The following is a 14,274-nucleotide window of genomic DNA, read 5'->3' on the forward strand; positions in this document are numbered from 1 at the left end:
TAGACATAAGATTGGAGTTTTTGCTTTCATTTTGCTTTTCTTTTCATTTTATTTTTCTCTAGGTTGTACTGTACAAGAACTCCCGAAGCACTGCTCGTGCTAGAGCAGTGTTGAATCTGCATTTAAAACACAGACACAAGTAAACCATGACCAATATGCAAGAGGAAATGACAAAACACACTACTGCTGTACAGGGAGGTTTTTTTTTCTTTCAGTTTTCATATGTGTAAATCACTGAGATGACAAAACTAGCATCATTGGTTTTGTATTTTTATTTCAAGCTTGATAATATCCTAAATGTCACCCTGGTCAATTCTTGTCTCTTTTTTGTTTTTTTCATTGGACAGTTGTAATATTTGCAAGTTGTGGTCTGTGTAGTCAAAATAATTCTTTATGTAGTGCAGGAAAACGCGTCTTAAAAGTAATTTGTAATTTATTGGATTACTTTCTATGAAGTTCTATAGAGGAAATTGAGGTTTAATTATTTTTATTAAACATATTCTTCTGACTATCACTTCAGTGTGCCTTTGCCTGTTGCTTTGTCTGGGGGCCTCATTCAAGAAATCATCAATATCAGGACCATAGAACATATATGGATTTTCCAGCGATTTATTTACATGTAAATATAACACTAAAATGTTGTGTAATCATGGAAATCATCAATATCCAGAACTTCTGGCACTTTCTTACTGTTTCCACACTGGCACTCTCTCTAGAAAGCAGATTCAGTCGCACTGGTCAGGTCAGTGGTGGAAGGCACAGGAAAGTATTTTCTTCTGAGCTTAGATGAAGGCACTTCTAATTTTTCTTTTCTTAGTGTAAAACTAGAAAATAGACTTTACTTGCTTACATTTTTGAAACACCTTTAAGCTAATTCTAGCTATTGTAATGCAGCATTCAGTACATAAATACTGCAGAACCGTTTGTTGGCAATCCACTAAATCTTAAATGCAACGAGAAAGGCATCATTGGTTGGTACATCATTATATTGTCATCTTTTATAATTCATAATATAGTGCTGTTGGAAGAAAAGTCCATCTAACTTTTTCCAAATATTCCTACACAACATGCTTAAAGATGCAGTGTTTTGGCCAGTAGTCAGTGCATAAACAGCTGACTGCTGAACATCTGTGTTAAAGCAAAGGGTTAACTGGTTTTCCCTTCTACTGTAAGTCCTCCCTTCCTCCTCTTGGTGGCGCTCACTGGCCTGTGTTAGTCACTTCTACAACACAACTGTTCAGTGCTTATCATAGCAACCAGACACAGATGACAAGTTGGGACTTGTCTGCTGCTGAGAGAGGCCAGTGATCTGAACTTCCTCAGTCTGCAGCAGCAGCAGGCTGACAGCGCTGCATCGTGCTACACCTCTCCACTGCTACCAGCCGGACATACAGATCAAAGTCCCTCAATCTGGCTCCTGGTAAGTGATTTTGAACCTGTTTTATGAGTTAAGTTTGTGCTAAGTCAAAAGAGCAACTTGGGTGACATGAAAATTGCATGAAACGTCAGCTGACAGCTTTAAGCAAATTGAGCAAACACTGTGATCATCCACCTCTGGATGAGTTATTACTGACCCTCTACAGTCAACAGTTAAATCTTTTGCAGCCAGGCCATAATGCACTGAACAATGAAGTTTTATTGATAATGAAAAACAACATTCATACATATTTACCTCAAGTGCCATTTAAATGTTTAACACGTGTCTGAAAGTGAAAGTTAGGCCTGTTTTGATGGAACTTCTGTCAGTGAAGGCAGTCTGGAGGAAACAGGAAATGGGTGTAACCCGTATGAATTGGCAACAGACTGTTATTATTAAGAGTATAAATGTATTGTTTACACTCATCACAAACCACCAAACAAACATGCAGTGTTGGACGGAAAGTGGTTTCTTTCCATGCAATGCACAGACTAGTTGATTTATATGTAACAGTAAAGACGAGAGCGAGGCAGATAATGAAGCATGGCAACATCAGCTTTGAGTCTGACTTAAAAACTAAACGTCAGCTACTTTTTGAGTTTGTTCTCAGTCCAGTTGATATCTTCTCTGTAGATAAAACGTGCCCTTCACTGTCTCTCCTGTACTCTTTTGGTATTTTCTGGGATTCATGGCACTGGTGGTCCTTTTTAATGGCACATTAACCCATCTGTTGTTAAGCGAGGATAAACAAAGGTTTCTTGACAAATCAGGGCATGTTTAATCAGATAATGAATGGTCAGCATGAACACAGCAGGCTGTGATTCATAGGTATGAGTAGCTGTGTACACACCGATGCTTCCAAGTTCCTGTTCATCTTGTAGGTGTTTTCTTGCTTCAGCGACATGTCAGGTCTCAAGCCTGCAGAGGTGGAAATGAGTCAGAAATCTTTGACTGATTAAGAGATAACTTGGCAAATGAATATACTGTCTGCTCTCCTGAATTCAGTGAGCGAAGTATTGTGTCTGAGAATAAAGTCCATTAACCTGCAGTCCTTTCAGAGGAAAGAAAGTCTTTGTGGTCCCTGCTCCCTCCACATGGAGCAGACTGATTCCCTCTCTCCTCTCGTCCTATTCTATTCCCTTTGACCTCTTTCAAAAAGATTTTTATCCACAGCAACACTGTACATACTTCTACCAGTTATTTGAAATAAAGATACTTGATCTCAATATAAGTAACATGGTCACATTTTTGCTAATCCAGACATCTCCATACAACAAATAAGACAGCACCTGTGAATCATGCACACAAGGAGCCCTTTATTGTTAACAATTGTTAAAATATTGAACTTTACCTCAGGCAGACTGAAACAGAGGTGGTTACTAATGAAAGCTATCGGCTGTGAAGCCACTTGAACAAAAAAGGGGGTTTCAGAAAGTGTTGTTGTTATTTAGAACACCAGCCTGTGTGTAAAAGGCCTGAGCCATGTTTTAAGTTAGAAAGTCTCTGGAGTTATTTACAATAAGACCGCTAGACTGGCTGTAACTATTCTGTGTGTCTCCTAAAGAAAGAAAATAATTGGCAGGTAGGTGATTTCATTTGGAAACATCTATTTTAACCAAATCTGATCAAGTGAGTGGCTCGAAATGGCTATATGAAGAGGAATTATTAGGGGAAATATCACAATAAAAGTATGGTTATCTTTGGACTTACTCCTGATGAAGAAACAAAATCACAGTTCAGTCCTCATCCACATTCTGTATCATGCAACCCTCCCTCAGATTCCTTACAATCTCTGGGTTTTTGTGTTTCCTTCTCTGTATCACACACACACACACACACACACACACACACACACACACACACACACGTATCACTGTACACTGAGGTCTGTCTGACTCAGTGAGGACAGTAAACCAGAATAATAAACAGCACATGTGGGAATGATTAGAGCAACAGAGTCTCCATTCAGGCTGGACAGAGGAAGGGAACAAACACACACAGATAAACTATAATGGTGGAGATATAGGAGGGGGGGTTGGAGAGCTTTACCAGTGGAGGGAAGAGTATTCAAATTAAAAGCACCAATAGGCCTACAACGCTGTAAAAATACCATGTTGTAAGTTGAAGACGGCGATGTTGGAGATGACGCATGGCCTCTGAGGCCACTTCACCTGAGAACATGTTTTCACATCAGACAGCCCAGGACAAAAACTCCTCAAACAGAAGCTGACAAAGATCATGACTGTTCCTCCTGTTACATACTCAACACGACAGTCAGCAGTCACCATTCTGTCAGGATGGAGATGCACACATGTGAAATGATTCAGGTGAACGAACACATAGAGGGGTGTGAGGAGTTGTCGACGACAAGGCTACCAACACAGCTAACACCATCATGAAACTGTTACATTTCCAAGATTTTTAGTTTTTTAGTATATTCAACCCAAACTGCAGGCTTTAAGGAATAGTTTGGGGTATTACACGTAGGCCCGCGCATTTTCTTGCTGTGAGTTAGATGAGAAGATTGAGAGTCGTATCAATGTTCTCATGTAACTCTCCGAAAGAAAGCCAATAACTGTATTTCCTGTCACTGTCAAATTATTCTTTGAAGGCCCTTCAGAAACCAGTGGGTGACGTCACAGACAGCTCTTCCGTGTTTTTCTACAGTCTGTGGTTTGGGTGCAGAGACACAGTTTCTGATATGACTGATATCAAGCTAACATATATGAAAATGGTAAAAAATAAATAAATAAGTAAATAAATAAAAATAGAAGTTTTTTGCAAATTGTATTCATGGTTCATTGACTTGCGATGGTCTCTGATTGTACTGTATGACAAGGTTTTCTGTGCCCAATATAGTCTCTCAGTGTTTCTAATGTTTTTCTCCTTGTTTAGGTGCATGTTCCTGCTCTGACTCTCATCCTGTCTGAGTGTGGACTTCACCATGGCAACCGCGCCTCAAGGTAACCCGGGAAAGCCATGGTTTGGCCCCAGTGACCGCCTGATCGCTATGTTCAGGTTAGCACTGCAGTCTCACAGTCCTACTCTTACAGTGGCCATTTTGTTTTTATGGACTCTCACAATTACAACATTATCTGTGTGGGTTATGTTAACAGCGAGTAGTTTTTACTGATACTGACAGTTATGATAAACCACAACAGACCTTAAATGTTTCATCTCGGTAGTATTACTGCAATATCACTCCACATAACTCTTACATGCATGTTAGGTTTTGGCACTTACCATAAATATAACAAAGGCTACTTCCTGTATTTACCATCTGGTGTATTGGTAAAAGGCTCACAGGGTACGGTTTGCAGTGAGACCAATGACTGTTTCACTATGTCTAAACATTAAGTGTCGCTGAGGAGGTTTCTGTATACTTTTTAAATTCTTAAAGAGAGCTTTTACAATTGCAGTGAGGGCTTTTTAAAAACCCTGTGCGTCCCTTTATTTACTTTTCAGATGCTTTCCAACCAACAGCTCCCGCTTATTTAACTACTACACTAACTGCTGTGATTCCTCTGATCCAGGGCCTGCTCCAGAGATCCAACCGAGGCTATTAAAACCAGACTGAGATGTATGCTGCACACATTTCTGCAACACCTCAGGGACAATGCAGGAAATGAGAAGACCAACGGTACACTAACATATTCAGTGATGCTCAAACAATGGGACGAGGGGATGTGACAGTAACTTGGACCTTGGGCATGAATGCATGGTGAAGGCTGTCGTTTGTATATAAAGAAACACTTTTGTTATTACCTTGTGTTTCATATTTCTTGAGGACAGATGACTCACGGCTTTATAGCCCAGAATTGCATTAGCCGTAGTGTTAGCATTAGTCCCACAGTGTTAATATTCACTGGTTCAATCAGAAGCAATAGAAGTGCTCTTTGAGCACCGCAGGGAGCCACCGTCTGCTCACCTACAGTATTTTAAATCCCTAAATGATTAGAGAGCTGGCTGTTTTTTAATGACAGGTATCGACTTCTGGAATAAAGCCCATGTTGTTGATACATGTCACGTATAATCCATGTTGTTCACAGTGTTGGCAGCAAAGTGCTGTTGCGAAGCCGGGATCTGGTATTACAGGATCCTGGAGAACCTCGCCAGTCAAGAGGGGAAAGGGCCTGGCATCAGTGACATCTCAGTGAGTGCGCTGCCCTCCTGTGGCCACAGCTGGGAACTGCTGTCTGACAAACACCTTTTCTGCACACTAGGGGCACTGTATGAACAGTCACTAAATGTGTTATACTACTGTACATGTTTATGTCCTTCTTGAGCCTTTGCTTGTGATGTGCATGTGTTTGTCGCAGGTCATCTTTGAGAATGATATTTTCCAGCGCTGTCTTGTGGCCTGTTGTCTGGAGATTACCGTATCCTCAAACTGTCTACCATGCGACTTCCCTCTGCCCCTTCAGATCTTCAAACTGGCACCGTACCACTTCTATAAGGTATGTTTCCAAGCTCGTTAGCTTGGCATATACCTATGTATGTGTGCATGATTGCACATTCATGGACATTCAATGAAAACGCATGTAATTTCATGAATGTCCATGATACAAGCAAATGTACAGGATTTTGCAAATATTTGATTGCATTAGCCGATATAGATGTCAGTTCAGTCTTTAGTGTGCACAACTAAACTGTTTCACCATGTAAGAATCAAATCTGTGTCACTTTTTCAAAACCTCTCAACTCCAAAAAAGACACTTGTAAATATAAAGAATAATTTGATGGGACAAGTTCCACAGCACAAAACATGGTTACACTCCTGCCTCACGGGAACCTTAACAGTGGTTTCTGAGGGAGTGGAGAGTGGCACTCTCCCTGCACACCTCTAACTCTGAGGATACGTCCGTCCTCCGTTTTGTGTTCCTATGGTCTGACAGGTGGTTGAGCTGGTGGTGCGGGCTGAAGCCGGCCTGCCTCGTGCTGTGGTCAGACACCTTGCCCAAGTGGAAGAGAAAGTTCTGGAGAGCTTGGCCTGGACCAGTGACTCACCGCTGTGGGAAGACATCAAAGCCAACGAGGGCCACCTGCCCACCTGCCAACAGGTTGGCAATAACACACAACATAACACTAAGACTATCTAAGATTTTATACTCGAGTTTCTTCCAAGGTGACGCTGGTGACAATTTCTGAGTAAGATTACATTAGAAACATGATTAAAATGTTACGTGGCTTTAATGAGGTGATGTCATATGCAGGTGACGCCTCCTACTCGGCTTGAAGATCCAAAGAGAACAGACTTGCAACCAGACGGGAACCTACCTAGAGGTATAAATGCATTAAATACATTTTAATACACTCCTCGACTGCGAACTGACCACAGTATTCTTATTATGGATTGACTGGTCAGTTGTGTTTTTGCCAGCTGATCTCAGAGCTGAACAGTCTGCTAGCTCTGACCATCAGCGTTCTCCGTCAGCTGTGAGCAGGCCTCGGAGAAACAACTCCCTCCATCTGTTTGCTCGCAAGGTCAGATTAATCTATAATGTACAACTATTTTCTATTTTGTGGCTCCAAATCTATTCTGTTCAGGATGCACGAGTTGGTGACACACCACAATGCATTTTGTGCTTTGTTTAGTTCATGTCCAGCTGATCAAAAATGGCCAAACTGTGCAACTAACTAACAATGTCAGAGCACCCATAGTGCAGTTCTTGTAGTGGTGTACTTTTTGTCACTGGCTACTTGGCATGTTTGCATGGACGGAGCCTCCAGAACAGTCATGCCACCAAACACAATTGTATTGTGTGTTTATGTTGTTGATATGAAGTGGCTGAAATGACAGTTCTGTTGTTTAAATACCTGTGAATGTCTTTCCCCCCACTTTTATAATTGATGGAATATGATATAATTTCAGGTGTGTATATTCCACATGGGGGAAGCTGTTGGGAATATTTGGAGATGATGTGTTTCATGTGGTCATGTTTTCTCTTCGCCTCAGGTTTACAGCTTGATGGGCAGGCGTCTGAGGGAGCTGTGCTCCACACTGGGCATTTCTGATGAGCTGCGGTTGCAGATCTGGACCTGTTTTGAGCACTCTCTGGTCCACTGCGCTGACCTCATGGTAGACCGTCACCTGGACCAGCTGCTCATGTGTGCCATGTACATCATGGCTAAGGTGGGCTTTGACACTTCTGAGAGAAGCCTCAGCACTTTTAATTATCCATTGATGATTTGATGATCAACACACTGGTAGAGGGGCTAGGGGCTAATATTGTAGGCCAAGGAGGGGTAAAGATTTGTCTGATTATGGTGCTGTGCTGTCCTGATTCAGTTAGTGTCACCTGCATGAATATTTACTACTCCATGAGGGTGATTTTTTCCAGGGAAGTTTGACACAGTAGTTCACCAAGAACATTCATTCCACTATTACACTGTCACCTATTGTGAAGTGTTGGTCAGCGACATCATGTGATTGAGGGACAACCAACTTTTTAAATATTTTATTAGTAGGTATTAAAGGGCATCTTAGAGAGTCTATCAATGTGGTTTTGGTTCACCCTTCTAAAATAATTGATCTAGATGTGACACTTTTGCTTAGAAATGATTACAAAGTGAATAATCAATGATTAACTCATAGAGTTTGCATTGCTTTTACAGATTACCAAGATGGAGATACCCTTCAAGCGCATAATGACGTGCTACAAGTCTCAGCCACTTGCCCTCAAAAGTGTACGTTTTTTCCCCACATTATTCCTGCCGTCTCTTCAGTATGCAACTGGATCAACTCTGGATGAACATAATATAGGAAAAGACTGAGTCTCAAGACATTTCATGTCACCTCTGACCCATAAACAGTGTGGCTGATCCACAGACCTGAAGTCAGTACACTTTCATCTCAGGAAGCTGATTTGTATTCAAATATATGAAGTGTGACTGAAGACGTTGATGAACATTAACACTGTTTCATCAAATTGACAGATTATTTGAGTTTGTTTTTTCTTGTGTGTTATGGCTATGTAACGTTTTCTGTTCTCAGGTCTGCAAAAATGTGCTGATTTCTGGAACAGACATAGAAAATGCTCTCACTGGAAACAACAGTAAGAAACCCTTTAGTAAAAAAAAATCATCTGCATGCAGGAGGAGTTGCATTTCTTTCACATGTTGACATTATGATACAGTATGGTGTAATGCAAGCTGATTTACACAAATTAACAAATACATCTCAGTGTACTGTACATATAGTACATACATATATTCATTCACTTTTCTTTGTCCATACTCATACATAAATATAATTGGGCCTGTCTGTTTAGCCTTTTAGTCACTGGAGGATTCTACCTTCATATTATTAACATATTATTTTGCGCAAACTCGCTAAAACAGATCTGACCGTAACCATACTTAAACCATAGACAAGACATGCCTTATCTTTGCTGTTGTAATGACATAGGCACATCCTATTAGCCCAAATGAAACACTTTCTATTTCACAGCCGCAGGAAGAAGACAAGGTGATTAAATATACCCGTGTTTAACAGCTGGACTCACCAACATGTTCCCTTTAACTGAACTCCTTTAGGCAGCATATCTAGGGTCAGCCATAAGTCAAGTATTAACTGTATGTAGCCGGACAGAGTTACATTATAGCAATGCCTCATTGTATGACAAATTAAACACATCAAGCGATCACAGTAACTCACAATATATTACTGCATTGTATCAGTAATGTGAGAGGGGACCATGTACTGTAACTCCACAATGAGAAGCGAGCGTTTATCACTGTGTTGATTACAGATAATGGAGACTACCGCGACAGTATCCTGACCCCCAACACACCATCAACACATTATCCTGGACCTTGTCAGGAGGAGAGGGGCAATCTTATTTACTTTTACAACCAGGTCTACACGACAAAGATGCAGGACTTTGCCAAGCAGTTTGCCCCAAGCCCTGGAGTAAGTGAACCCTGTTAAGGCTCTGAATTTTGCCAGAGTTTGAACAAACTGAGCAAAAAGAGGCCACAAAAACTCACGGATATGTAAAATGTTGTAATATACTGGAACATATGCGGTGTCCCTCTTGTGTAGGGAGACACTCCTCCTTTGTCTCCATACCCCCGACAGTGGAAAGCATCTCCTCGCAGACGCCAGCTGTCCAGCAGCCACTCCATCTACATTTCACCATACAATGCAGAAACCCCTCCTCGCCGTACACCCGGACTCTGCTACTACTTCAACTCAAGCCCCTCAGAGGTCTGTGCACATAATCTTTTTAGCGATCAAATTGTCATCTTGAAATGATATTATTTAGTTTGTGTAGATTGAAGATATTGGATATACTGTTTCACTATGTACTTAATAAACACTTTCAGTAGAGCTAAATGATTGATTTTAAATATTGCCACAAATATCCCTCCCGTTTCCACAGTGTCTGCGTGAGATCAATAACATGATCAAGACGGGCAGGTCACCCAACAGGCGATCCTATGTGCCGTTGTTGGATCGAGAAGAGGAGGAGGGAGAAGAAGATGGTCCATCAGCGAAGAGGCTTCGTTTGGAAGGTCAGTCAGCCTGGCAGAGGCGACTAAGGAATGTGGTGAATGATCGCGTGTCTCCAGTCACAAAGGCTAACCTGCACTAGAGCAGAGAGGAGTCCTGTTTCTGAGACCGCAGCAACAACATCAGGTGTTGGAGGGAAAGCTTTGTCTTCCTCTACATGGATCTTCAGAATTCCTTTGGGCCAAATTCTCCGTCAGCTCAAACTGTTTGTCAGCAGTCTGAGCTAAAATTACGCCTTCTTGCACTTTTTGCTCTGCACTATTTCTGACACCTACTGTCCAGGTGTCCTTGAATGAGGCACTTAACCCTCAGCTCAGTGGCCAATGGTAGAAGATTGTAGTCGTCCCGTGCAGCTCCCTGGTGGAAGTGTAGGATGCTGTATGAATATGAAGTAGGGCATGACTGGGAAGTGTTAGGTTGACTTTCCTCAGATAAATAAAGGTTAGACTGAGAAAGGATGTTACCAAGTGAACTGCAGCTAAAACTGTAGGATGAGCGTATGTCAGGCTTCAGCATGGCCTTCAAGAATACTTGATTCTAGCTGACTAGACTGATTAAGTGAGGGATGATACTAAGTCTTCAGTGTAAAGCTGTTTTCAATGTTTTTTTTTATCCTGTAATGATGCTTTCTTGTCTTGTATCCAGGATTGAAACTGTTGTTGTTGTTTTTTTGTTTTTTTTGCATATTCATAGATTCTGTTTTTTTAACTCGATCATTTCAGTTTTTTGTTAAAAATAAAAACATGGCAGACACAAATTGTGAGTATTTTTGATATGTGTTAAAACCTGTCTGGAGGGTCTGTAAATGTTTTTAAAAGACGTTAAATCAAAATACTTTTCATTTCACATGTAAGTACATGTATGTCCATAAACTCCAGTGTCAAACAGAGATGAATATAACAATAAACAAACGTATATTTGATGATACCTTATGTCTCTATAACATTCTTATTCATTAAAACGTTGTCTTTCTAACAGACATTACCAGCAAAGATGTTTGGATTCTGCTGAATTTCCACTTAAAGCTAATGAGAAGCAACAACCAACCTGTCTTCACTTGCAAACAGCAGGGGACTCACTAACATCATTTATAGTATAGACTGTAATTGTCTGATTAAATATAATTTGTTTTCATTTTTCTGTCTCACACTCCACCTTCATACAAAACTGTGTATCTACCAGACTAATGATCTACAGTTTGTGTTTCCCCTCCCCTGTATCATAACACCCAGTAGACCTGTAAATAAGAATCTGCTCTGACATTAGCCGACATGATAAATAATTCCTCCGACTGAATGAAAGCAGAAGCTCCCAGCACATCCATTGTGGGAGAGTTGGTAACCATGGCTGCCCTGTGATTGACACACAATCCTCTTCAGTGTTTATCAGTAACCATGTTTTGGCACGCTACTGAGTTAATTCTCAACCAATGTTGCCTAGGAGGTAATTACGGCCTGCAGACAAAGGCTCGTAAAATAAAACCGACACACAGTCACGAGCCCAAACTCAACAGGAAGTCTCCAGGTTGCCATAGAGAACAAAGGCACCTGAGCCCACAACACTTACACAGGTTTTAAGGTTATGACTGACGTTTTAACGCTCTATATGCCTCTGGACTCCCGTCAGCTGAACAGTGCACTGTAGACTTTGTTAGATTTCACCAATTCAATTATGGGCTGCAACACGAGCCGGGGTGCCACAGTGGTGGACCCCTCTGAGAAGCCGGAGGAGAGGCCGAAGACAGCCAACTCCACCAAGGAGGCGTCTGCAGAGGAAACCAATGGATCAGCAGACAAAGACAAGGATGAAAAAACAGAAGGTTCCAGCTGAGGGCAATCTTTACACCTCAACCTAAACTCTTCTCAAAGTAAGAAATATGATAAATTACCTGAAGACTGTGTGTTTTGTTTCATAAAATCTGCATGAAAAAATGTTCTCCCATCTTACTTATCAGCTGACTCTGTCCTTCCATTGTTTTCAGTCCTATCAGTGGAACAAGGATGTAGTACCTTGCCATAAAGCAAGCAATTTATGACCATCGCATTGGGGTCACTTTGATACAATCACCTCTGTAACTTGACCGCCGCGTCTCTCTGAGGCTATTTGACATGACAAATGGGCTGTGTGGTGACTGAGATGGGCTCTGTGTGTCTGTGTCGCTGTGTGTACAGATTGGCCTGTCCGGGGTGAAGGAGGGCCTGTCAGCGGGAGGAGGAGATGCTGCACTACTGTCCATCAACCTCTGAGTCATCTGGGCCAGCCACAAACACACACACACACACACAAATACACACACTTCTGAAGAAATCAAGCAGTTATGTTCATATTGCAGAAACTTTTTTGTGATAAATCCACTGGTTCAAATGCTGCGTTGTGTTGTTTTGTACCTGTGTTGCCTTTATGTTCTTTCCTAGCCTTGTTTTAGATCTTTGCACAGCCTGCTGCAGTGTACTTTGCATCTCCTTTGTTTGTTTTCACTGCCGTTATGTGTTTATTCTCCTCTCCTCCTCATCTGAAGCGCTCACACACCTCTGGTCAGGGCTGATAGTTACAACACACTCTTTCAAACACTTCCAATTCTGCTGCAGGCTAAAGCAAGCAGCCCTTTAAGATAGTCAGCTTATGTTTCAGCCCTGGATACCTTGCAGCTCTCCAAACTAGATAGCATGCTCTGCATATCAGAGGGCTGTTGCTGTTCATTTGAACAGCCAGAAACAGCGAGCGTTTCATACAGTAAATAATGAAATGCTGCCAAGAGTCGGGTTACAAAAGTGTCCAAGCACTTCCCAGTCTGTCCACCAGGGGGCATGGACAAACACTGACGTAGTTCTCTCTGCAGCCACCAGGGAGCACAAGTGATCTGTCCACGCTGCCATGAGACATCTGAGGCTGGCTCCATTTGCTGAAGACATTTAATCTGAAATATAGGTTGTAAGTTTATTACCAGCCAGTGAATGGAGCTGGAATGGAATAGCCATTTCACAAAGCCATATCAAAAACACCCATCTCAGAGGCAGCGGGAAATTACATGAAAATATTACCATTATACAAATGGAAAGTGTGATTGAATAATGTGCTGGAGAAGATAAATGAAAAGCACTTTGTTGGAAAACGTGGGACTAAATAGGTTTTTAATTTCAGTAGTGGGATAAAAGAAGCGCATTTTTACCCCATTTCACTGCCAATTGATTAGTGGTTCCACATCTGCAGATAGAGAGGGGGGCCTTATCGTCTCATTATCAGTTAATTAATATGCATGCACACATGCCAATTATCTTTCCTCTGCCATTTAGCAGAAATGAGACATTGATGTTTTAATGGCGCCGGAATGGATAACTCCTCTGTTGCTTTAAAGACAAGGCAGGCACATTGATTGACATAGCCGGGAAATGTTAAGAGAGACAATTGAATTAAGAGCAACCTGAGACACTTGATTATTATATTAATATTTCTCAGCAGGTTAGCCATTTGCTGTCCCTTTCTAGAAGCTGTAATCCTGTAATCTAGCAAAGTTTTTTTTGATGAGCTCTCTCGTGAAAGATACAAAAAGGACAAGGCTTATGATGCAGTATATATATATATATATATATATATATATATATATACTGTATATATATCTACCAATGAGAATCCATTATGGAAACATTTTATTTGAAGGACATGCAGAATAGCAAGCTATTAAATTTTTCCACAGTGCCATGACTATTAAAGGACCCAAGGCCACACCAAGTGAAGCAAACGCAAGATGAAAGTTATATTAATCATTATTCGGTTTACTGTACTGTGCGCGCTGAATTTATGGTCATGAGTCACCAGCCGGTGTTATGTGCCAGCGAAATAGGCAATATTATGGAAGGAAGCACTATTGACATTTTTCATTTCTGCATAAATGCTCCTGGTTGCACATTATGCCCAAGGCTGTTAGTTTTTTTAAAGTTTTTTTTTATCAGTGCTCTTTGAACTCAATGCCACAATGCTATAATATTGGAGTCATTCTGTATGATCAAACAAAAAAAAAGATAGAGCCCCTCCCAGCTAAATCCAAACCTAGGATCCGTGACGTTTCCACACATAAAACATCACAGAGGACAAAGTTGTGCCACTGGAGGCAGCTGCTCACAGGATTGAGCCAAAAAAAAAAGAGGGCAAACAGAAAATGAGAAGGGTAACTAAAAAAAACTCTCTGGGGTGTAATCTCCTTACTCAGTAATGGACCATTTATATGATATGTATAATGGGCTGCCACAAATATTCACAAGTAGTGGTCTTATTTTCAGTCAGCCTCTCTTTAAAGATGTGTTCGTCACAGGGTATCTTTTGTGAATATATGATCAGAGGCAAG

At 41.2% G+C, this 14,274-nt stretch overlaps 1 protein-coding gene across 1 annotated transcript; it reads left to right on the forward strand.

Moving 5' to 3' along the window:
* Positions 1-1,291: 1,291 nt before the first annotated feature.
* On the forward strand, positions 1,292-10,859 carry LOC139285949 (retinoblastoma-like protein 2). The gene is made up of 14 exons (XM_070906625.1): positions 1,292-1,420; positions 4,313-4,435; positions 4,951-5,057; positions 5,467-5,570; positions 5,737-5,874; positions 6,313-6,477; positions 6,631-6,700; positions 6,798-6,901; positions 7,374-7,550; positions 8,033-8,104; positions 8,412-8,472; positions 9,169-9,329; positions 9,462-9,626; positions 9,802-10,859. The coding sequence occupies exons 2-14, from the start codon at positions 4,362-4,364 to the stop codon at positions 10,012-10,014; spliced, it is 1,611 nt and encodes a 536-aa protein (XP_070762726.1). The 5' UTR covers positions 1,292-1,420; positions 4,313-4,361; the 3' UTR covers positions 10,015-10,859.
* Positions 10,860-14,274: the final 3,415 nt, after the last annotated feature.

This window comes from Enoplosus armatus, chromosome 1 (genome assembly GCF_043641665.1).
Source record: "Enoplosus armatus isolate fEnoArm2 chromosome 1, fEnoArm2.hap1, whole genome shotgun sequence".
In the NCBI taxonomy this organism is placed as follows: domain Eukaryota; kingdom Metazoa; phylum Chordata; class Actinopteri; order Centrarchiformes; family Enoplosidae; genus Enoplosus; species Enoplosus armatus.